The sequence below is a fragment of the Sus scrofa genome, chromosome 7 (genome assembly GCF_000003025.6).
Source record: "Sus scrofa isolate TJ Tabasco breed Duroc chromosome 7, Sscrofa11.1, whole genome shotgun sequence".
Classification (NCBI taxonomy): domain Eukaryota; kingdom Metazoa; phylum Chordata; class Mammalia; order Artiodactyla; family Suidae; genus Sus; species Sus scrofa.
The window spans coordinates 104,249,904-104,274,998 of NC_010449.5; the positions used below are offsets into that span (position 1 = coordinate 104,249,904).

General features: G+C 39.0%; 1 protein-coding gene across 2 annotated transcripts in view; it reads right to left on the bottom strand.

Moving 5' to 3' along the window:
* SEL1L (SEL1L ERAD E3 ligase adaptor subunit) overlaps positions 1-25,095 on the bottom strand; it is a 63,623-nt gene that overhangs the window by 30,276 nt on the left and 8,252 nt on the right. For both annotated transcript variants that reach the window (XM_021099584.1, XM_021099585.1), the window contains exons 4-8: positions 6,779-6,946; positions 4,950-5,055; positions 3,713-3,875; positions 1,234-1,287; positions 1,085-1,144 (exon numbers count right to left, since the gene is read on the bottom strand). In XM_021099584.1, coding sequence (XP_020955243.1) covers positions 1,085-1,144; positions 1,234-1,287; positions 3,713-3,875; positions 4,950-5,055; positions 6,779-6,946 — 551 coding nt within the window. The remainder of the gene's footprint in view (positions 1-1,084; positions 1,145-1,233; positions 1,288-3,712; positions 3,876-4,949; positions 5,056-6,778; positions 6,947-25,095) is intronic.

Consider the following 25,095-nt stretch of genomic DNA (forward strand, 5'->3'; position numbering starts at 1 on the left):
GCTGCAATCATACCTTATTGATCTTTGGAATCCCAATGTAAGTATTCAATAAATATTTTGAAATACACATAGAGAAAATTACCCTGGGTCTACCCAGTTGGTCAGAAAACTAGATTTACCTTGTTTGTTAAATCTTATATGCCAACAATGACCAGGCCTACGGACTCTTTCCAGATTTTGAACTGGTTGCCTGCTTTCTATCTCATTTTGGCTCAATCTATTCTTTACTTTTCTGCAAGAACTTATTTATTCATTTGGAATATAGTAATATGGGTCAGAGGTCACATGATTCACCCAAAGTTGGTTTACACAGTAGAAGATAGATTAAACACCTCAGCAGGAAAGAACTTGGTGGAAGGATTCTATTTTACCACCAAGCCATTTAAGTGATCAATGCTATTAGATAACACATAAGAGATACTCTGTAATGAACTTTATAAGATACTGGTTCTTTGTACAGTTAGTCTCTCATCAATTTAAATGTAAAATCTGTCATAACCCAATCAAAAAAAGGATTCTGACAAACAATTCCAACTTACAGAAAATTGAAAAGGAGCCACTGGAGCTCCTGTCGTGGCACAGTGGTTAACGAACCTGACTAGGAACCATGAGGTTGAGGGTTTTGATCCCTGGCTTTGCTCAGTGGGTTAAGGATCCAGCATTGCCGGGAGCTGTGGTGTAGATTGCAGACATGGTCGGATCCCGCATTGCTGTGGCTCTGGTGTAGGCCCGTGGCTACAGCTCTGATTAGACCCCTAGCCTGGGAACCTCCATATGCCGTGGGTGCGGCCCCAGAAAAGACAAAAAAAAAAAAAAAGAGCAGTTTATCAGATCTCTATTTTAAGGGCAATCAGGTAATCTAATCACTTTAATGAAAAATTATGGACTCTCTCAATTTCCATCCTCATGTAGATTCAATTGCTATATCCATTAACACAAATTTGAGGGATATTCTATTGAATATTTGGTCTTAATGAATATAAGTAAATTTCAATCATGAAAGCTAGAAAAGTTGTGGCCACTTGTAAATAAAAAATTCTTCTGCCACTCAGTATTATCAGCCTTCCATTTAAGTCTTACTTACCAAAACCATGTGCGCTATTAGGTTGCCCCCAAGAGCTCCAAAAGTATAATATACAAGGGCCTATGAAAGAACAAAAGATTCTTAATTGGACATAGGCACATATTTACCCAATTCAAATTGTAGAATGCATAAAGTTTTAATAGTATTACCTTTGCCTGACTTGAATTAACACCAAGTCCAGAAGCATAGAGAAAGCCAAGAGCCTAAAACAAAATGATGAAAGTCAAAATTCTTCCTTTGGTGTAAGTTTATCCAAGACAGATAGTTTTATGAACCATGAAAAGATGGAAGAATCTTTAAATGCTAAAAGATTTGAGTGGTTGCAAGTATGCACAACTGTAGAATTAAAAAGGCCCAGAAATGCATTCAAATTTTTACAAATTATACAATAAAGCATAACTTTGAACAAGTAAAAAGTTTAGCTTGAAGAGTAAAGACAATAAAACATTAACTGGAAAGCCAAATCAGAACACAAATATGACTTTTACTTGATTCTTGATGAATAGCTATTATGAAAATAAAATGGTTTCTTTAATAAATACATCAACATCTTATCTATGTGAAGTGAGATACACAATGAAAATGGGAAAGAGATTACCAAAATACACTGTCTCAAGAATAAAAAGAGGCAGCAAGGGGCTAAGTTGAGGGTGTCAAGGGAGAAAGGTCACTTTATAATGCTAGAGCATACAGACTTTTCTTAAAAAAAAAACCCAACCAACCAAACAATACATTGGTAAGGTTCTACCCTTTGCCCTCTGAGGATCATCCTTGATGACATGAAAGCACGAGTTAAAGTTGTAAAGACAGGTGCTATTCTCATCAAAATCCATGAGCTATTCTACATTTCTCAGCCTCCCTGTGGTTAGATAGGGTCATTGCCTGAGATATGACCAGAAGGGATGCAAGCCATTTTCAGGCTTGGCCCTTAAAAACATCCCAGAGAATCCCCCAGTCCCCTCTTCTCCTCTCATGATGGCTGAAACAGCTACATGATAGAGGCAGTCCCTGAGCTCACAGCACCATCTAAAGAGCGTGATGCAGGTAGGAGAGCTGCATGGAAAATAACTTGGCAGGAGCAAGAAATAACTCCTTGCTGCATTAAGTGACTGTGATTTTGGCCCTTTGTTTCATCAGCTAGAATTAATTTCAGTGGAGAGAGTGCTTTGCAGAGTGTAAAGCACTGTGGCATTGTAAGGTTCTATTATTAGAGGGAAAAGATGCCTTAAAAGTAAGCATTCCTCAGAGCAGAAGACATCCAAAGATAAAGAATATATGTGTGACTTTTACAAAAACTGATTTATGTAGAGAAGGAGAAAACAGCTTTGAAAAAAAAAGGGGAGCAATTAAGATATAACTCGTTTATAGACCAAAACCAAGACTACATAAGAGTTGCAGGCTGGTTAGGGATCAGTCCTTAGAAAACAATGGTCACAATGCCTGTTATTGTTTACAGAGTCTGAAAACAACAGACTCCTCGATGAGAAATTTTGTTTTATCTTTAAGCAAATCTTTATTATTGAGGGCATTTTAAAATAAATTTGGTGACCGCCCCCCCCCCCCAAGTCCAGGTGTCAATCTTACCTTTACTAATGGGAAGTAGAGCAGATATTATGTATCAACTGGCATGATGCAATATGATAATATTTATCAACTGGCATGATGCAATCATATAACTGCCTGCTATAACCCAGTCTGGCTAAAAATATTCTATTTGAGTTCATCAGCTTTTAGCTGCAAAATCCAGTTTTAGAAAACACTGATGATGAAGAAACAAACTGAAGGATACAATAAAGAAGCAAACAGACAAAACTGAGGTAGAATATTTTTCAGAAAAACCGGCCCTATCTCTAACATGGAAAAAGAAAGGTGGGGTCTATGCTAGAAATAACAACCAAATATAAGTGTAGTCCTGGACCAGAAACTCGTTTGTACAAAACAGGTATAAAGAAAATATTTCGGTTCAACACCGTATGAATATGGTATGGGTATTACATGATGGAAAAACTTGCTAGAATGGAATAGAAAAGGCTATTGATTGAAAAGAGCAAGTTATGAAAGAGAAAAAGAATGACATTTTACTTTAATAAAGAATGTACACGAAGAGAAAGGTCCTAGAAGGGTATGCATACACTAACATATTACCAGTGTTTATGTCTGGGGAGTACATATGTGATGATAACTTCCTCAGTGTTCTTAGTTTGTATTTCTAGTTTCCTATAATGTACATGCACTGTCTCTGTAATAAAACATTAAAAAAAACCAAACAAACAAGATTAACAAGAGCTGGAGCATCTGACCTTTCGAAAAAAATGCTATGGTGAGTAATTTTAGATGAAAAACAATTACCTTCATGTTTCATTCGCTACAGATTCAATTTGGAAAACTACAAATATAATTTTGGCAAGGTACAACTGCAAAAACACCTCAAGTGACTATAAATGTTCACAAACGAAGGAAAAAATTGTGCAAGAAGACTGGTAAAATGGTGAGCCACAAAATTAATATTCACAGATATTTTACCTTCCAGTCTCACTCGTTAAAAGAAGTCAGGGCAAGGAGAGTACCGTGCTGTTAAAATAAACCAGTGTTGTGTGGGGTGAGATCCTCTATCCAAAGTACACTTACAGTTTGTCCCTTGGGAGAGCCTTCCTCAGTCAGTTTCTCAAACATCCCTTTAGCTGCCTGGATATTCTGTGACAGGTAATCACCAAACAAAAGGGCATATGACACTCTCTCCAGAGCCTTGGTATGGTTCATGCCTGCTGCCTTTTGAAGATACCGATATGCTCTTTAAACATAAGTAATGAAGAAACAAATTAGCAATATTTTGGAATTGCCATTAAGATTTTTTTCAAGATCTACTAAAATGCAGCATGATTTCCTTATTCTATAGAATCCCTCTCATATTTTATTTTTAGTAAAGGAGTGTTACTTCTGTTACTTATGGATACATAGAAAACATTCTGGATACTTTTGTTTTTACATTAGGGTACCACAGTTCTGCCATTCCAGTATCTTGGAATTCTAATTACACTAATAGTAATCCTAAAAAATGCTATTAAAAAAGTTTACTAGATTTGTAATGTGAGAACTGTAATAATATGGTGTCAATAAATAATCCAACAATAACCACTGCAAATGTCTTTTAAAATCTTTGCAGAGCTGAAATTAAAGGGACATAAAATGTTAGAGGACAATCATTTGTTTTATGTACTTTCACTCTTAAATTCTAGACTTTGCAAGAAAACTACGAAGCAAAAACAAAATACAGAAAGCAACAATTTCTTCTGTTTTATGTCACTTTGAATTTAAATAGTAGATGTACTCCTGGCTCTGAGAAACTACTACGACTTAATCAAATACTGCCAATTGCTCACTGTTCATTCTTGTGATTGGTATTTATAACCTTTTTATCCCAACAAGCTAAAATCTGATAAAATTAATGCTCCTAATGTCCATATATCATATTAAGTTTTCTTATAATGCAACTTTAAGAAGTCCTTTGTTGGAGTTCCTGTCATGGCGCAGGGGAAATGAATCTGACTAGGAACCATGAGGTTGTGGGTTCGATCCCTGGCTTTGCTCAATGGGTTAAAGATCTGGTGCTGCCATGAGCTGTGGTGTAGGTTGCAGATGTGGCCCGGATCTGGCGTTGTTGTGGCCGTGGCATAGGCCAGCGGCTACAGCTCTGATTAGAGCCCTAGCCTGGAAACCTCCATATGCTGTGGGTGCAGGCTTAAAAAGCCAAAAAAAAGAAGAAATCCTTTGTCTCTGGCAGTACATTCAAGTTAAAAGGTGCTTAGCTATTTATCTCAGTAATAACCTATCTTAGAGAAAGAATGGAGTTAGCCGTGCTACCTACTCTCTTTTTTGGCTTTTCTTATTACTTCCATTCAGAATTTTCATGCCAGTCTGGTACATCATTTCCGCTTCCTGCATTTGCCGTCTTTTGGCAGCCTCTTCTTCAGCTAAAAACAAAATGTCAGTTTTAGTTACATGGATAATCCTGAATACATTATTTTTCAAACATAAGTTATTTCTTCTTTTGAGTTTTCATACAAACACAATCAATGATTTTTTTTTTGGCTACGCCCATGGCATGTAGAAGTTCCTGGGCCAGGGACTGGACCTGAGCCACTGCAGTGACAATGCTGGATCCTTAACCTACTGTGCCACAAGGGGACTCCAAAACACAATTAATGATCTTTTACCAATTCTAAACCTGACTCTAAAGACACATGGCTTTTTGTTTTGTTTAGTTTTCCTGTATTTTAAAGACTCATGATTGAGAGTTCCCTGGTGCCTAGAGGTTAAGGATATGGTATTGTCAATGCTGTGGCTTGAGTTCAATCCCTGGCCTGGGAACTTCCCCATGCCAAGGGTGTAGCTAAAAACAAATAAATTAAAAAAATAAAATAAAGACAGGTGGCTATAAAGGCTTAAGTGTTGCCTTTATCTGACAACAGATAAAACTTAAAAAAAAAAAAAACAGTTGAAATCACTTCTCTCAGAGAAAGCAATTAGCAATCTTTTTTCCGAGGGTATATTTCTGCTAGTAATTCATACTTATTTATATACTTCAACTTAAATTTCAGTAGGAGCTTATGATTATATATGCTAAGGTTAGTTAAAATCAGAAGGATAATAATAACAGTCAGAAAAATACTGTTGTGGTCAAAGGACACTTCAGCTTCACCTAAAAAACTACTATATATCTTTATAAGTAGAAAGTATTTTATTAATTACATGACAAAAAAAACTTGTAAAAAATGATTTTTATTAAATATATATCCTGATTTAATGTTCAAAGTTCTCTAATTTTTCCCTATGCATTGATACAACCCCAAAAGTCACAGAATTGTTACAGAGCTCTCAAAAATTATTCTCCCACTATAATACAGCTTTTTAACAGAAATCTAGAATTCACCCAGAGACATGCGAGTATTTCATTAGGAATAATATTTGTAGAAACAGAAGTAAGTTCTTCTTGAAATATAAAAACAAAATCAGATGTATTAAATTGGAATACTTAATTATGCTGGCCTACATCCAAAGATAGACTATATTAGATGCTATATTCTAGGAAAGCCTAACTATTCTACCAGAGCCATTATTCTGACAATGTTATTTGTTATCAAATGAGGTAGATTCAAGGTTTTCTGTTATAGTTTTCTCTAATACAAAGTTTTTCCTGAAAACACAGCTTACCTTTAGAGGTTGGCCCCTTTGTACTGATACAAACACTTAGGACAGTAAAATATACTATATTTGTCAAATGCTACCTTAGCACAGTGCATTTCACTCAAAGTATTCAAAAAAGGTATTATCTCATTTTTCTTTTAACTACTATTAACCTTCATCTTAATGTTCTGTTTCCTTTATTGCCAAAACATGATTTTACATTAATTTAGCAGCCTACCCGAGGGTTCTGAAAACTATCCATGAACACCAATGGAAAACCACCCCTGAGTAAGGCATGAGGGTGATAAGCTCTCCGAGTGACTCCCTGGAAGGAAGGAAGTACACCGAATGCTTCCTGCACTTACGTGCACGCTTTAAGGCGATAACCATGTCATCAATGCTGACCTTTTCTGCCCAAGGTGGAAAATAGGAGGCTACCAAAAGGCCTTTAAACTTCCACCTGAGACATAAAACAATGCAGACATGCCTCCTGAACTGAGGAACACTTACTTTCACAAAAGCCCCACTTTTCATCTGCCTTGTAGTCATAGGTTGTAGCACACCACAGCCTGCCGTCTTCCCTCCCATCTGATGTACATTCATCGTATTCCTTATCCAGGAACAGAAAAGGGAAGTGGCAGGGCTCCCCATGTGCTGTACCTTCAATGGCGGTCAAAGCTGGAAAGACAAGGGAAAAAAAATCTAAACATGAACAGCACCTCTGGTATTCACAGATTTAATACTAACAGTTTCAACTATGAAAATCCAAATACAGATACGTGATTTGCAACCGGGAACATAAAAAAGCCAGCACCGATTTTATTCAGGGACAATCTGCAGGTGAGTCAATTTAGTGAGCATGGCTAGCTGACTACCCAGCTCTATACCTAGGTTAGAATTTCTTAAGGTATTGAGATACTAACCTCAGAATGTTAAGTCTACTATAAAACTCCTACCCAATGAGTGGGCAAAATGTAAGGCAAATGCAACTGAATCAATTCCACTGCTCAGCACAACTATTTTTTTTTTTCCATCTGAAAGTTTAAGTCAATTTCTTCAATAATATAAAGTTTACGGAGTTCCCGTCATGGTTCAGTGGTTAAAGAATCCAACTAGGAACCATGAGGTTTCACGTTCAATCCCTGTCCTCACTCAGTGGGTTAAGGATCCGGCGTTGCCATGAGCTGTGGTGTAGGTCGCAGATGCGGCTCAGATCTGGTGTTGCTGTGGCTGTGTTGTAGGCCAGTGGCTACAGCTCCGATTTGACCCCTAGCCTGGGAACCTCCATATGCCGCGGGTGTGGCCCTAGAAAAGACAAAATAAAATAAATAAATAAATAAATAAAGTTTATACAAGGAAAATGCTCCCCAGGCAAAATTAATCACTCACATAGTCCTCTGTGATCCCACAGAATTTTATTAGAGTACAGACCCTATGCACTGAGCTTCTTTCTTTGCTATCCCCTAACTCCCACTAGACTTTGAGCTTGTTAAGTGTAGAGACTATATCTCTAATTTGTTCTGTTCTTTCCAAGTATCTCCTAGGTGCTGAGAATTACACCAGGTGCTGGAAATGAGGCAGAGCAGAGGTCTCTGCCATATAGAACTTATTGCTTCACAAGGAAGAAAGATATTAAACAAAAGCATGATTGATGTTATGGAAAGGAAAGCCTCCTCATTAGGAACCGAAGTTCATGTTGAACCTCATGGATGTGTAGGAGGTGGCAGATGAAATGCTTTGGGGTGGGGTGGGGAGAAGCATTGCTGACAAAGGGAAAAGTGTGTGCTAAGAATCAAAGGAAATGGGAAAAGTTTCCATGAAAAACCATGTATATTTAGTATTTCTCATTACAGCATCAATAGATATTCTTTGTGGCAAATGTGGAAAACACAGAGAAGCAAAATGGATTCAATTAAAATCATCCATAATCCAGCTTAAAAAAAAAAAAGGAATCAAAGAAAACAGCATGGCACATTAGAGAAAATAAAAAGCATTCAGTATCTCAGAACATGTAGCATGAGTGTCAAAGTGGACAAGAGAAGCTAAAGAAGCACGAAGAAGCCAGACCAGGAAGGTCCTGACAAATCTTATTAATGAATTTGGATTATCCTAAGAACAATGGAAACTCACTTCAGAGTTTTAAGTAGGAGTGACATTCTCATACTTATACTTTATTTAGAGAGTGGATGATGAAATGCAAGGCTAGATGCAAGGTGACCAGTTTAAGGGCTGTGACAGTGGTCTAATAGAGACATAATGGTAGCCTGAAGAGGACAATGGAATGAAAGAACTGGATATACTCAAGTGATGCTAAGGAAGTAGATATGGTACTACTTACTGACTAGATGTGCAGATGAGAGAGGAATCAAGGAAGGCTCCCAGGTATTAGGCTTCAGGAAGTGAGTAGGTGGTTGTCCTTACTAAGACAGAGAAGACTAAAGGGAGTAGGTTACTGGGTAGGGATGAAATGGATCAGGAGAGAGACAAGTTAAGCTTTGCTCCTGCTATAGGGTGGCTAAACAAAACAAAGCAAGTAAAGAAGATATCTTTTCAGTTGTAGCCAAAGAGAAAGTTCTCCAATTTATACATATATTTGAAGGCAAGAGTATGCGTAAGAATGCTGAGTGAGATGAGAATAATTAATGGCCAGGCCTGAGCCTAGACTCCAAACATACTCGGTAAGTATGAGTACAATCATGTCAATGTCCATTGGTGGCCTTTACACAGAGAATTTAATTAGGCAGCAAAGCTCAATAAATAAGAGTATATAGGTTCTGGAGTCAGGACACCTAATTCAAACCCTACTGATTATTAGCTGTGCAGTTTGAGTTAAGTTATTTAATCTCTCTCCTTATCCATACAGTTATCTGGAGATAATTCTCTTATCTACAAATAGGGATAACAGTCCTTGCTGCATAGTTATTCAAAAAGATGAGCTGAAATAATCCATGTAAGGGACTCATCATGGTGCCTGCCACCTAAGGTGATAAGAGTTTAAGAGATGGCAACTGCGGATTGTGGCTCAGTGGCTAACGAATCCAACTAGGAACCATGAGGTTGTGGGTTCGATCCCTAGCCTTGCTCAGTGGGTTAAGGATCCGGTGTTGCTGTGAGCTATGGTGTAGGCCACAGATGCAGCTCAGATCCCACGTTGCTGTGGCTCTGGCGAAAGCCAGCAGCTACAGCTCCAATGGGACCCCCAGCTTGGGAACCTCCACATGCCATGGGTGCGACCCTAGAAAAGGCAAAAAGACAAAAAGACACACACACAAAAAAAGAGAGAGAGGCAGAGATGGCAAGTGCTATTATTATTACTGGTATATTTGCTCTGAAAGGCTAGAAAATGTAGACTCCTTCTTTCCAGTGTAAAGAAGAATGTACCCCAAGACTAAAAATTCAGTAAGTTATAAGTGAATTTCAAATGGTTTGCCACCAGATAAATGTCATTCATCATCCTGGTAATCAGTGACCAGAGGCAAATAACTTCTCCCTCAATCTGTCCACGTTTTTAAGAAACGATCTTTAATGTAACACATAAGGAAAGCATCCTTTAGCAACAACCTCAGAGGGATCATTTTTGACTATAGAATCTGCAAATATGCACCTCCACCAGATTGAAATTTGTCTTGGGAAGACAGTATTTGTACAACTAAAGTTTGTAAACTCAAATTTCAAATTAAATAACATACAATAGTTCAAAGAACATTTTTTTTCCTATAACAGAAATTTATGAAGTGAAAAAAAGCAAATAGCTTGTCATAAGAATTCTAGTTTGCCAGAACTTACATTTTCTAGGTGGTTCAAAAATACAAAAGAATTCTCTTTCATGTGATAGAACCATAGAGCAGGAAAGAAACTGAGGGAACCCAAGGTTTTTGGCAACAAAAGGTTTTAACCCACTGCTGATTCAGTACCAACTTAAGCAGGAAGAACCCCCAGGGTACACCTGTTTCACCAATGTAGTTAAACTGAAATATTTTGGCCAAAATAATGTGTTTTTAATAGTAAGATAGTAGAAAGAAATTTTGTATCTTTCAGTTATCTTCTCCAAACAGAACCAGAGGGAAATGGCTATTACCTTTTAAACTTGTTTTAAAGTTTTCGAAGTGACTGACTGGGACTTGCTAATTTCAAGACAATTATCTCAAGTTGATATTCTTAACAATACGATTAATTTTGGTTAATTTTCTTTCCATGGAGAAATTCTATAAGAATTTAAAACTATTTTTTTAAAAACTGCCATGGAAACAGTACCAGTTTTAAAAACAATGGTAATCACTGCTCTGGCATAATGAGGCTGACTGATTATGCAATTCAAGTTAATTGATGGCCAGTGATCAAATATGACACTTAAAACGAAGGAGAAAAAAATGTGTCACTAAGTCAATTTTGCACCTTCATGTAAAAGTTCACATTTTCTAGATAAGGGGAATCATATTTTCACTCAACAATAACGATATAATATCACAATTTACTTAGACCTCGGGAGTAAAATATTTAACTTAGGTTATATGAGAACTTATATAATAACTAACAGACTGCTTTATATTTAAACTAGTAGAAATTTGCTCTTGCAAAGTCAATCAATATCATTTAGGAAGGCTAGAAAGGTTTTTAAAATAACCCCCAAACCCTACCCAAATCTGTGATCATTCAGTGCTGGCCAGAGTATGGGTAAATGCGAACTTCCACAGTATTGGCCAAAGAGTAAATTTCATACTATTGGCAGGAGTGTGAAGAGGGACATTTAGTAATATCTGTTAGAACTGAACACATTTAGATCTCAGTTTTTCACGTCTGTGTGTTACTTACAGAAATACTGCCAACAAGGATACAAAGAAATATGTCCAAGAGAGTATGTGCATTATCATAATTTTATAAGCATAAAATCGAAAAGAACTCAAAGGTTTATGAAAAGTAGGCTGGTTAAATCAACTACAGTGCAGCCATAACACAGAAACCTGGGCATCCACACAGAAGGAATCAAAGGTCACTAGAGTAGTGTAGACAGAGCAGAGGATAAAGGCTGAGTCTCAGGGGCAACTGTATGTTTCAACATCAAGTAGATTAAGTAACTACAGCCAAGTGAAGAAAGCAGCTTCAGGAAAAGGGAAAACTATATGAGGAGTCGGTAAGATAAGGACCAAGAACTGATTAGGTATTCAGCAATTAAAACGTGCAGGGAGGAGAGTGGATTCAGTGTTCTGGAGGGGGACCTCAAGAGCCTCAGATTAGAGAATGGGAAGAGAGGGGTGCAATCAGTGAGCAGGGACAACTCTTCCAAAGAATGATGCTATAAAGGGGAGTAGAGGAGTGAGGTGGTTGCTGAAGAGATTTCTGGGGCCAGGTTTTGGTTTTTATAACTCGAGATATTATAGCATGTCTGAATGTTGATGGAAAGAATTCAAGAGTGTGGACAAAGAAAGGCCATCTGCCATTCAGTAAGCAAAGAATGTTGCCGGCCATCCAGTCATCAAGGTGGTCCCCACCCTCCACCCCTCCAACAGTGTACCCTGAGGGGAATTGAGGATACTGGCCCTAGATAGTTAAGATGCCTATCTAAGGAGTAATTTCAACAAACCCAAACTCCTATATCTTCTCAAACATAGAGAAACAAATCATTAACTTAAGGTGTCTGTTCTTTTTGATTAGCAGTAATCTTTTGATGTTGGCCTATATCCATATTTTGGGTCCCCCACCCCCAGCAAAAACTCCTATGTATCTTGGCTCCTCCATTACCTCTTTGGACCAGTTCCTCAGAGCTGTCTGTGAGGCTGTCCCCCAAGGTATAGTCTTAGTAAGGTCCCCAAATAAAACATAATTTGCAACAATTAGGTTGTGTGTTTTTCTTTAGTTGACAAGAGAAGACAATGTAAATGTGGCTAGATTGTTGCTATAGGTACTGAATTAAATGTCCTGGAATACAAATACTCACATCTTTTCCCCATTTTTAATTGTAAAATCAAAACAACAAAAAAAAATAAAAACATCACCTTGATCCATAAAGGCAAGGGATTTAGCTTTGCAATTTCTCATTTTATGAGCTTTTTTTTGGTCTTTTTACCATTTCTTGGGCCGCTTCCTCGGCATATGGAGGTTCCCAGGCTAGGGGTCGAATCAGAGCTGTAGCTGCCGGCCTACACCAGAGCAAGAGCAACGCCAGATCCTTAACCCACTGAGCTAGGCCAGGGGTCGAACATGAAACCTCATAGTTCCTAGTTGGATTTGTTAACCACTGAGCCACGATAGGAACTCTGTCATTTTATGAGCTTTTACACTGCTACTAAAGACTGATATTGTACCTGTAAGTTTAGATGTGTGTCCTGTTAATCAGAAAACTATTTATACCTTTAAGTTTCGATGTGTGTCCTGTTAATCAGAAAACTATTTAATCATGCTGCTTGTTTGAAGCAATCCTGTACTTCTAAACATTCAGCAGTAAGTAGTATTTTAGTCAAATATATTTGCAGTCAAAAATAGTTGAAGCAATTATTTAATGTTAAAAAGATATCAACCTCAAGACAAACTGTCATAAAGCATTTGGCAATTTTAGTAAACATGAAGATAAAAACTCAACCAACCAATCGATACCAAAAATACCTAAAGTACTACAAACAAAACACATGTACAAGATGATTTAAAGCAAGCAACACTTGAGATAAAGCAAAAGGTACAGGCCAAATAAAGAAGTATTTACAGTTGGCTGAGAAATATGATATAGTAACCTTCTAGGGAAAAATACCAATTTTATGTAATTTACTACAAGAAGACTGCTTTCACCCAAGATTGAGAATTGCTAACTACAGCTGAGAATTACATATGTTAATGTAGGAAGGACAGACAGACATGCAGAGTACAAGGAAGGCACTGCTTTAAGTATTAAGATATAGTTCAGAGGAGAAATGTAATGTGGAGAATGAACAAAACATTAAGATCAGAGTTCACAGAAGCTTAGTTCTCTCTATGAGAAATAACTTATCATTTTAAAGAAGAAATAAAGCAAACACTGGCCCATGTGCCCAGAAGAAAGTGACAAGCTTCATGACACTTCTAGGTGTCAGGCACTATAAGGAACCATATAGAGTGAAATCTGCTCAGGAAAACGGCTATATAAGAACAGTGCGTTTTGCTAAATAATGGCTGTAAAGTAGTTCTTTCAGTTTCAAAAGTTCTGTGGGGCGCTCTTCCACAAAGATGGTCTCCTAAAGAAGCTTCTTTCCACAAATAATTTCTTGTACAACCGAACAAAAGAAACAACAATAACAAAAGAAATCTTTCCATTGAAGTCAGAACCTCCTGCAGACCACGGCCTATGTTTCTTTAACCATCAATCTTCTGCTTAGTCTGAATACTGAATTAAAGTTTATTTCTTGTCACCACCACCTGTACCCATGCATGTGACGAGGCAAAAATGCTATCCTATTCTTCAACCAACTTTCTTACTTCAGAACCCAATTTTAAGTATGTTTGATAAGCTTAAACTCAATTTCTTTTGTGACATTCAAAACAGAGCAAGATGCCGATTAATTTTTATTTATTAAAAAAAATTTAAGACCATTAGGGCAGTGTTTTTCGAAGAAAAGACAATCTAAGTAATGTGAAAGTATATAAAATTGAAGAAAAATCACTGTCATCTTTAGCTACCACTGAAAATTCCCTTTTTCTCCAAAGATAATGAGTATTACTAGAAAAAAGTTTCATTTTTCATTTCAAGTGTAAATGTATGGGGGAAAAATGGCTTTCTTTCATATAAGGGATCTGTGACAGTTAATTCTGTACACATACTTGGCTGGGCATCCAGATGTTTGATCAAACACTATTCTAGTTTCTGTGATGGTGTTTTTTTGGAGGAGATTTTAAAATCAATGGACTTTGGGAGTTCCCACTGTGGCACAGTGGGTTAAGAATCTGAACGTAGCAGCTCAGGTCACTGCAGAGGCATGGGTTCAACTGCCATCCTAGAGCAGTGGGTTAAAGGATCCAGTGTTGCCAAACCTGAAGCTAGGATTCAGTATCTGTCCCGGGAACTTCCTTATGCAGCAGGTACGGCCATTAAAAAAAAAAAAATTAAAAAGTTAGGAAATCCCATTGCAGCTCAGTGGAAACGAATCTGACTAGTATCCATGAGGATGCAGGTTTGATTCCTGGCTTTGTTCAGTGAGTTAAGGATCCAGCGTTGCTGTGAGCTGTAGTGTAGGTCGCAAACATGGCTTGAATCCTGCATTGCTATGGGTGTGGTGTAGGCCAGTGGCTATAGCTCTGATTTGACCCCTAGCCTGGGAACCTCCATGTGCAACAGGTGTGGCCTTAAAAAGACCAAAAAAAAAATAAATAAATAAATAAAAATTAAAAATACAATCAATGGGCTTTGAGTAAAGCAGATTATCCTCCATAATGTGGGTGGGCCTCATTCAATCAGTTAAAGGTTGAAGAGAACACAGACCAGCCTCCCCTTAGCAAGATGTAACTGGCCAGCAGATGGCCTTCAGTTCTAATCCTATGGAGAGCCCTGACCAATAAAGGATTGTACTGTCAATTATCTACAATGTGACATTTTCATTTACCACTGACATTCTTCCACATGGCAGACTGTGCAGATTGGTTATCAATTCTTAACCCCTTCCTCACCTTGTAGAGCTGGGGATGGTTAAGTGACACTTTTGGCAGTTCTACCATTGACTTCTGAAGGAGGCTCCTGCTCCTCTTATGTAGGAACCACTTCTTCCTGAGGATATAGGACCTGGGGGCACATCCAAGGTCCCAGCTGGGACAAACTGATGAAGCCAATTTACTAAGGAGACTGAACAGGAGAGAAAGAAGGAGCTGTAGTCCTTGATGGCACAAGCCCTGAGCCACCTCATCTACAGAGTTCTGGTTATATGAGCCAGATAAACCTCTGCTCCTGCCACTGTTGGAAGGATTTTCTATTACTTGCAACAAAACACGCTCCTTTTAAAATGACTACAAGTATTCTGTAACAGGGAATACCACAGTGTTATCATTATCTCTTGGTGGCCTTTTATTCATCCATTTCCAACAAATGTTCACTGGGATGATATGCATAAAATAGTTACCACCACAGAAATGACTGTTATCCTTTGAAAGGTTGGCCCTTGGCTGGCATCTGGGGACCTAGACTTTGGGAGGGTTCCTGCCACCCTAACTCCAGTGACTCACTCTGCCTAAACTGACTGTACAAACAATGTGGTTTATGCTCAACATCTGTTTTCCTTCTGGGAGTCTGCAATTTTGGTAGGTGCCAGGCAGAGAGTGATTACATGACTAGTCTCCACTAAAAACTCCAGGCACTGGGGAGCTAATAAGCTTCCCTGGAAGATAACATTTCACACATTTTTGTCACTTGTGCTAGGGAAATTAAGTGCATCCTGTGTAACTCCACTGGGAGAGGATCTTTGGGAAACCTACACCTTGTTTCCTTTGGACCCCATCCACTGTTAATTTTGCCTTGTATCCTTTTGCTACAATAAATCATAGCTGAGAGTACAACTAGATGCTGAGTCCTCCCAGCAAATCTATGTACCCAGGGATGGTCTTGGGGACTCCCAGTATCAGCTGGCATCAGAAACAGGATACCTTAGAATAATCCCGAGTCATGGAAAGATGGTGAAATTTTGGGAAACCAAGGATAAGGGGCTGGATGTGATGCATCTTTCGTGCCCAGGTGATTATGGGGTTATCTGTGGTATGCAGTAGCAGGTGAGCTGCTACCTGTTATGAGAAATAAAAATTACCTGTGGAATTTAAAATGATAGATCCAACTCCTGGAGAGTGGGCTCGCTGGATCCCCCAGCTGCTTTTGGCTAGAGTGATGCCTTTGGGTTTTGCTCTCTCCTTGACCTTGACGGGAGGAGAAAGGGCCCACAGTGCCTCAAAGTAAATAGGTCAAAAATGTTAAAAATGTGCATTGTGGGGGTGGGATTTAAATCAGGTCCCAGGGCTGAAGCAACATTTCAGATGAACCAGAAAAAAAAAAAAAAGAGGGGGAGGTAACATCCTGGCAGTTTTTTTCAGCCTTGCTGCTGCGGCAGTACCTCCCTTCCTTCCCTGCATTCCAGCCTGGATCTTCCCTGGCAGTTGCAATGTCCACATTGCAAATGCAGAATTTACTGCTAGGAGTTTAAGTGCATTTGCAATGAGGGGGCAAAAAAAGGATTTTTTTTTCTTTTTTTTTAGTGACTTTATGCTCTGTGGCTCTGACATCTAAAAGTATGATAAAAAGGATATAAAATGTTAAATGCCTGTAATGCCATACATGTTAGAGGAATCATCCTGATCAGGGGAAGCAGCAACAAAGAAATGTGTTAGTAGGACACAACTCCCTTGCTTTTTGCTGCCAATGGGCAGGTTGGAATTTAAATTGAGTATCAGAAACAGAACAAGTCTCTGTAACTGATGAGTTCTGCTATGGAAAATAGGGATTTTTACTTATTGGAGCCTCTGGAAAAAGGGAGACAATAATAAAGAAAGGTGATCTACAGATGGAGATCTGCTTTTAGAGTTCTAAAAAGAAGGTTTTAGTTGGCTGATGAACTCTTGTGAAAGTGGAGGCCTGTCCCTTAAAGACTGATGGGCATATCTGTGAATGGGTTGATTTGGACTTGAAGAGTGACAAAACCAGATGGTCATAGGAAAGTCTTATCTGCCACTTGGACTCTTTGGTCTGCAGCATCTAGTCTTTGCTGCTGAAGAACAGCCTCTGGCTTTTTTAAACTCTTAATTCATAGATCCTAACTGCCTGGACTTGATTCTAAGCTAAAGCCTGATACCATCTGGTATAAGCTTCCAGCTTCAGTGGGAGCTGTGCTGAACTGAAAGCAGGCATGGGCTCATAAACAGAACTCACACTTTGTGACCTCTGCACATTAGGCCACCTCTCTGTGGGGCTTACCCTGCGAGGACATCACAGCTGCTCAGCTGGACTATCTGGGTCCTATACAAATGCCTGCGGGAAAGGACCTGTTCTTTGAAGGGACCATCTGAAATCAAGCTGCTGATTCCTTGCATAGTTCTGATAGACTGATCACACCCTTGTGACTACTGCTGAAAGCTGCAATTTGGGGGAGGGTACCTCCCAGGAACTGTGACCTTTGATTCACTCCTGACAGGTTGAGCTGACTCATAACCCCCTCTCGAGCAAGTCTCACTGAGGTCTATTCCCTGTGCCTGGTCTACTGAGGAGCTGCCACTGGCGACCAAGGACTGATACCTGACTGCCCCCCTCACTCCTCTCCCACTGCTCTTTTCTAGGCTGTTCACTGGATAAGTGATCAGGGTGAAAGGGATGGGAGGTTATATAAAACTTGATTTTTTTTGAAAATTCAGGAGTTTTGCCCTGACCAATTGGTGAACATGACGTTTTTCTGGTTCAGCAATATAAAGGAGTTTTTCTAGGAAGAAGTCTTGAACCCCTTCACACCAGACAAAAGAATGAGAGTAGGGGATGACTGAAGAAATATAAAATTATGATTGTTGAATGGAAACAGATTTTGTATCAACCAAGGAAAATAAGCCAAAACCCTCTGCACCTGGAAAGGCACAAGGGAGGGGAGAGGCATTACAATCTTTGTTTTTTGAAACTATTTCTGGAAGCTTCTTTCTCTTCCCGAAGGAAAACTCTCCATGCACCTTTCCAAGCTGTTGAGAGTACTCTGAACTCAGATAGCCGAGCCTACAATCATACCTGGCAGGGCTGACTATGAGGCAGCAGGAGGGGATCTAGCCCTTGCACTTTCCACACAGAAAACCTCCAAGTGTGGGAGTTCCTGTCATGGCTTGGCGGAAACGAATCTGACTAGTATCCATGAGGACACAGGTTTGATCCCCGGCCTTGTTCGGTGGGTTAAGGATCCAGCGTTGCCGTGAGCTGTGGTATAAGTTACTTTGCAAATGTGGCTAGGATCCCACATTGCTGTGGCTGTGGTGTAGGCCAGCAGCTAAAGATCCGAATCAACCCCCAACATGGGAACTTCCATATGCTGCAGGTGTGACCCTAAAAAGACAAGGAAAAAAAAAGAAAAAAGAAAAGGAAACCTCCAGGTGTTGACCACATTTGTGTGGTGGATAAAATGTCGTCATGGACAACAAAACTGTTTTAGAACTGACTCATAGCTCCTGAAACCCAGAACTGAACTAATTTATTGAAACTTGACTGGGAACTCCTAGGACAGGCTGTCCAGCATGAGCAGCTACATCATACTAACTCAGGTCTTGCTTGGTGTGCCCAACGATGGTGAACCCTCATTTCTGGGATTCCCTGGAATCCCTGACAGTTCCCTTGGGGACTGAACTTCTGTATGTGTACCTCGACTATTATGAATGATCCTGCCTCAAGCCCTGGAAGGCTTTCAAGCCAGCCTCAACTTACTGGCCAGACTGTACTGGGCCTGATCTGATGCTTAAGGCCAGATAAAAAAAGGTTAATATAGAAATTGAAGGAGACACTGCCTTTCTATGCCAGTGTCTGGTTATCTGGCTAAGACATGAGGAATACAACTAAAATCAACCTTGCAGGTTGGTCTCACTCTGCTGTCTGGATCTTACTGATAATAATTTCACTGTAAAGTCAACCTGGTCAGTGACCTGGTCGTAGTTGATGACCGACGGGTATATCACACAGAGAAGAGTGAACATAGCAGGCCTAAATGTTGGAGACCACTGAACAGCTGAACTCTGCAGACGGCAAATATATGCTGATGCAGTTCTAAGTACAGGGTCTTCTTCAAAGACAAAATAAGGGAGTTATGAATGAACTATACTATTCTATAAGCAGCTGCACTATGCCCTAGAGGTATGCACCAGTGCTAATAGTTTCCTTTGTTATTCACTAAGAGGTAGCTTTGTCATTGCCTATCCCTGTTCCCGCTCATTAATCTACATACAGCACCTTCCTTAATAAAAGTCGTGAGGGCTAAAATCCAGCACCTTTTTTCTGTGGAACAGAGTGCCTCCAGGTCCCCCACTTTCTAAATGTAAAAGAGTCTTGTGTGTTTGTTATACCACCCTGCCCCTCTTCCAGAATTGCCGGTTGCCCGGCTGCGCTGGACGTGGCTCCTAAACTTCTAACCTTGAAATGGCCTGCTTACAAGGTTGGTCCTTGGCTTGTGTCTGGGAACTGAAGATTTTGGAAGGGTTCCCATTACCCTGTTATAAGTGACTCATCCCAACTGTACAAACAATATGGTTTATGCTGAACACCTGCTTTCCTTCTGGGAGTCTGTAATTTTGGTACATACTAGACACAGAGCCTATGTGACCAGCTCCCTATAAAAAGTCTGGGTATGACGTCTCTAACAAGCTTCCCTAATAGACAACATTTTATATGTTGTCCCAACTTGCTGCTGGGGAAATTAAACCCATACCGTGTGACTCCCCTGGGAAAAGACCCTTGCAAGCTTGCATCTTGCTCCACTCAGACTTCACCCCATGCACCTTTCCCTCTGTTGATTTTGCTCTGTATTCTTTTGCTGTGATAAGTCATAGCTGTAAATACAACTATACGCTGAGTCCTGTGAGTCTTTCCGGAGGATCACTGAGAATGCGGGCGTGGTCTTGGGGATTTCTGACACAGCTGAGAATAAGTATGAAATGCTCAACAAACAGCAGAAGGCAAGTGTGACTTGGAGTTATGTATGTGAGTTAAGGGGAGTGACAGAAGATAAGGTCAGGTAGGAGCGGCTTGATCATATAAAGCCTTGTTTGGATTTTATTCTGAACGTGACAGGAAGCCATTGGAGGCTTCTGAACAGGAAGGAAGATCAGTCTGGCTGCCGTTAGATAACTGGCATCAGGGGGAAAAGGTGAAAATAGGGACACTAGACAGTAAGTCCTTACCTGCAAAAGACTCTTAACTACCCTTGGGCAGTTCGGGAACTGCTTCAGAAAGCGGGAAGCTAAGTTAATCTTTAAGGATGAGTAGAAATATGATAGGTGGATTTGGGCAAGGGGGTGAGGAACGTATACCAAGCAGTGGGGAGAACCTGTACAAAGGCCCAGAGGTGTATTTGAAGATGGGTGATAGGTTTGGTATTGCTGGAAAAGGGCAGGTGGGGAAAGCTTTGGGAGTTAAGTCACAGGACGGGGCAGGCGTGTACACACAGAAGGCTTTGTGAACTATGCTAAGGAGTGAGTACTTCATCTCATAGGCAAGTGGGAGCAAATGGCGGGGGTTGTAAACAGGGGAGTTATAGGAACAAATTTGGGTTTTGGAACAAATTTGGGTTTTAGGAAGATCAACATGGCAGAGACATGGAAGATCAATATGACAGAGACAAAGGAAGGTAACAAATGCAGGAGGAATGCTAAGTTATAAAGTCATCATTTTGTAACTTCTAAGTAACTGTCACAGGACTCAGTTCTAATGCAGCTGAGACTGCATACAAAGTTGTGCCTATGTAACTTGTGTTATGTGTACATACATAAGCCTGTTCATGTATGAATAATACATTAAAAACAAGTTTGAATGAAAGGAAAAAAAAGTAATTACTGAAAAACTAAAACAAGTGAATCTAAATGTTTATAAAACTGTTGGTATGACCACAGAGAATTACTGAAGTGATTTAAAAACACATCATGCTACAAATTATGAGTAAAATATATACTAAGAACACAAAGAAATCTTATACTTCATTCCGTGGTCCTATTGTTAGTGGTAAGGTTGCCACTGCTATTTTGAAATGACATGTAACTTTATTCATTTGTTCAAAGCAATGTAACATTGTTAGGTACCATGATTTTGAGCATCAAGCAAGGAAACCCAAACATAAAAGAAAGAAGCAGAAACAGTGATGGGTGGAAAAGACTAGTAGCAGACCCAAAATCTGTTCTCTTCTTTTACTGCCCAATAAACAGAGAGACAGAGAGGTGACATGATCATCTGAGAAACATGCTAACAAGAGGCCTTCTGGCAAATACACTCAAGGTATTTACCACCAGCAGAGTCTTAACGTGTACACTGCTTTAATGGGTGGGACCTGGTCTGCCTAGACTGCTCACTGTACATAAACCTAGGATGTAAGTAGTTACCAGGCATGGCTTCCTAGAAAATACCACAAATGCCATGAAGTAATAAGCAGGGAATAAAGTGGAAATGTTTCATAACTGACACTCTATATGTGTTGATCAGAGGCCTCGTATGTTGAAATCTGGGCCAAAGCATATCCTAATTGAGGTAAGACAGGAGCTGGGGATAGCTCTGGCAGTCAGAGCTGTGACTTGTGCCTTGTCTTTGAAAAGTTTTTATTTATTCAATTTGATAGTGGATACAATGTGTGATTCTTGTGAGGCCAATTTGTCAATATGACCCTTTGTGTTATTTTACCTACAGTATTTAATTTGAACTGGAATAATCAATATGAATGTTACATTTCCTACCATTAACCATCAAAAGGGCCTATTAGTAACACCTCAGTTGCAATGTATATCCCTAGTGTCTAGATTGTAGCATCTAAAATAAATACAATTTCCCTCTAAAAGGAATCTAGATTCCCTGAAGAAAGGGCTAAGAGATTCAATTTTAGGTCAGGAAATGTGTAAGATGAATTTGGGCCATCTTGTCCTGCCTGAAAAGAAAAAAGTTTAAAAGTTACCTCTGATTAATCAAAAGGACAAAGGAATGAACTTAAAGGGACGCTCAATGGCCAAAAATGGAATAATGTAAGCAATAAAAACGAAAGAATAATTGCAAAAGAGTAAATACAGATGTATAATACCCATGGATTTGTAATGATGCTCAAAAGCAAAGCAAAACAAACAGAAACAAAAAAATATTCACTAGTCTCCTTTGCTAGGACATAAAATCATTATTTGAAAATATTTCAAGGTAAAGAATCGAGCATTTATTCTGCTGTATGGACTGTATTTCTGGATAATCAAATAGTTGACGAGGGACAGTTCTTCTTTATACAGATCCTAGGTAACAAATGCAGGAGGAATGCTAAGTTATAAAGTCATCATTTTGCAACCCTAGTGAAATAATGGATGCAGACAACAAGTGAAGCCCCAAACCTCTAGGTAAAAGGTCAATAAGGAACTTTCGAATGGCTGGACACCACCCAACCTTACTGATCAATCACCAGAAGTGGAACCATCAGATAGTATATACCTTCCAGGTAGTGCAATGGGAAGTATGCAACACTGTCCATGACTATTCTCAATTAAAAAATGGAACTATATCTACCCAAGTCTTTAGAGCTAATTTCCAGTTCATAGTCCAGATAGCAGATAAAAGAACAAGTTCAATTACATTACAAGGATATAACCAGCTAGATCCAGAATGTTGGAAATTGTGTAGCAAAAAGAATATTCTTTCTTTAACAATTAAAATGACACCAAAAAACACGAGAGGAAAAATTGTTACGGATTAAGAAAAACCTAAGATCTTAGTGTGCATACTGATTGAAACCAATTCCAAAAAGGCATTTGAAACAACTGGGAAAACTGAACAGAATCTGGGTATTGGGAGATAAAGGAATAATAATTAACTTCATGGGTGTTATCCTCCTCCACTGTTGGTAGGAACATAAACTGGTAAAACCACTATGGAAAAGAGTATGGAGGTTCCTTAGAAAACTAAATATAGAACTACCACATGATCCAGCAATCCCATTCCTGGGCATATATTCAGATAAAATTGTAATTCAAAAAGTTATCCTTATGTTCATTACAGCACTATTCACAATAGCCAAAACATGGAAACAACCTAAATATCCATTGACAGATGAATGGATTGAGATGTGGTACATATATACAGTGGAATACTACTCAGCCATTAAAAAAGAATGAAAGAATGCCATTTGAAATGATACGGATAGACCTAGAGATTATCACATTAAGTGAAGTAAGTCAGAAAGAGAAGGGCAAATACCGTATGATATCACTTATATATGGAATCTAAAATATGGCACAAATGAACCTACCTACAGAACAGAAACAGACTTACAGACATAGAGAACAGACTTGTGGTTGCCAAGGGAAACAGGGGAGGGGGCAGGAGTAGGATGGACTGGGAGTGTGAGGTTAATAGATGCAAACTATTACATTTAGAATGGATAGACAATAAGGTCCTGCTGTACAGCATGGGGAGATATATCCAATCTCCTGGGATAGACCATGATGAAAAATAACATTTTAAAAAAGAATGTATATGTATGTATGACTAAGTCACTTTGCTGTACAGCAGAAATTGGCATACTGTAAATCAACTATACTTTAATTTAAAAAATTTTTAAAAATCTTACTTTTAGAGATATGTATGCAGGTAAAACAACATGGAATTTGCTTAATATTTTAGGGGGAAAAAAGTAAACGGATGTGGAATGGTAAAGACAAAACAAGAACAAGGGTGTTGATGGCTGCTGATGCTGGTGACAGTAGATACATGGGGGTCATGACACCCTCTACTTTTGTGCTTGTTTATAAGTCTCCCAAATTAAAAAAAAAAAAAAAAGGAATGAATGAAACAGTAATGTTTGGTAAAAATTTTAAAATGGTAATATACACTTTGTTGAGGTACAAGAAAAGAAGTAATTTCAAAGGAACTAAACAGACTTTTCTGAAGAACAATTTAGCAGTGTGTATCAAATATTTCTTAAGTTTTCATATTTTACTTTTATGATTTAATTTTAGGAACTCTCAGGAGATTTTCAGAGATGTGCAAAAAGATACAGATTTTATAGGCTCTCCTGGGAAAAATATTTTTTATAGTATATTTACTAGTAAAAATTTTTTTATAGCCATTACCCATTAAATTGTAAAAGAACGTTAAATGATATGGGAAGGCGTTCCGTTATGGCACAGTGGAAACAAATCTGATGAAGAAGCATGAGGTTGTGGGTTCGAACCCTGGCCTCGCTCAGTGGGTTAAGGATCTGGTGATGTCATGAGCTGTGGTGTAGGTCACAGACATGGCTTAGATCCTGTGCTGCTGTGTTTGTGGCATAGGCCAGCAGCTGTAGCTCTGATTTGACCCCTAGCCTGGGAACCTCCATATGCCGAGAGTGCAGCCCTTAAAAAAAAAAAAAAGAAACAAATGATATGGGAAAATGTTCATCATAAACTGTTAAATGCAAAAATGCAGGCTGTAAAATAGAATATGCATTTTGAACAAATTTAGTCTTCTTAAAATCACATACCTAGAAAAAAGCCTGAAAGATTATTCTCCATGATGTTAACAGCTGTTATATTGAGTTAATGACATTAAAGTACTTTCAAATTTTTTTTTTTTGGCTTTTTGCCATTTCTTGGTCTGTTCCCGTGGCATATGGAGGTTCCTAGGCTATGGGTCTAATCAGAGCTGTTGCCGCCAGCCTACACCACAGCCACAGCAACTTGGGATCCAAGCCGAGACTGCAACCTTCATCACAGCTCATGGCAACACCAGATCCTTAACCCATGGAGCAAGGCCAGGGATCGAACTTGCAACCTCATGGTTCCTAGTCGGATTCGTTAACCACTGAGCCATGACGGGAACTCCAAAGGCACTTTTAATTTTTTAAAAAATGGATTCTCTACTCTTTATTATAAAATATTTGTAGGGCTTTCCTATTGTGGCTCAGCGGAAATGAATCTATTAGTATCCACGAGGATGAAAGTTTGATCCCTGGCCTTGCTCAGTGGGTTAAGGATCTAGCATTGCCGTGAGCTATGGTGTAGGTTGCAGACGTGGCTCAGATCTGGCATCGCTATGGCTGTGGCGTAGGCCAACAGCTTCAGCTCCGATTTAAGCCCTAGGCTGTGAACCTCCATATGTCACAGGTATAGCCCTAAAAAGGCAAAAAAAAAAAAAAAATTTATATATATATATATATATA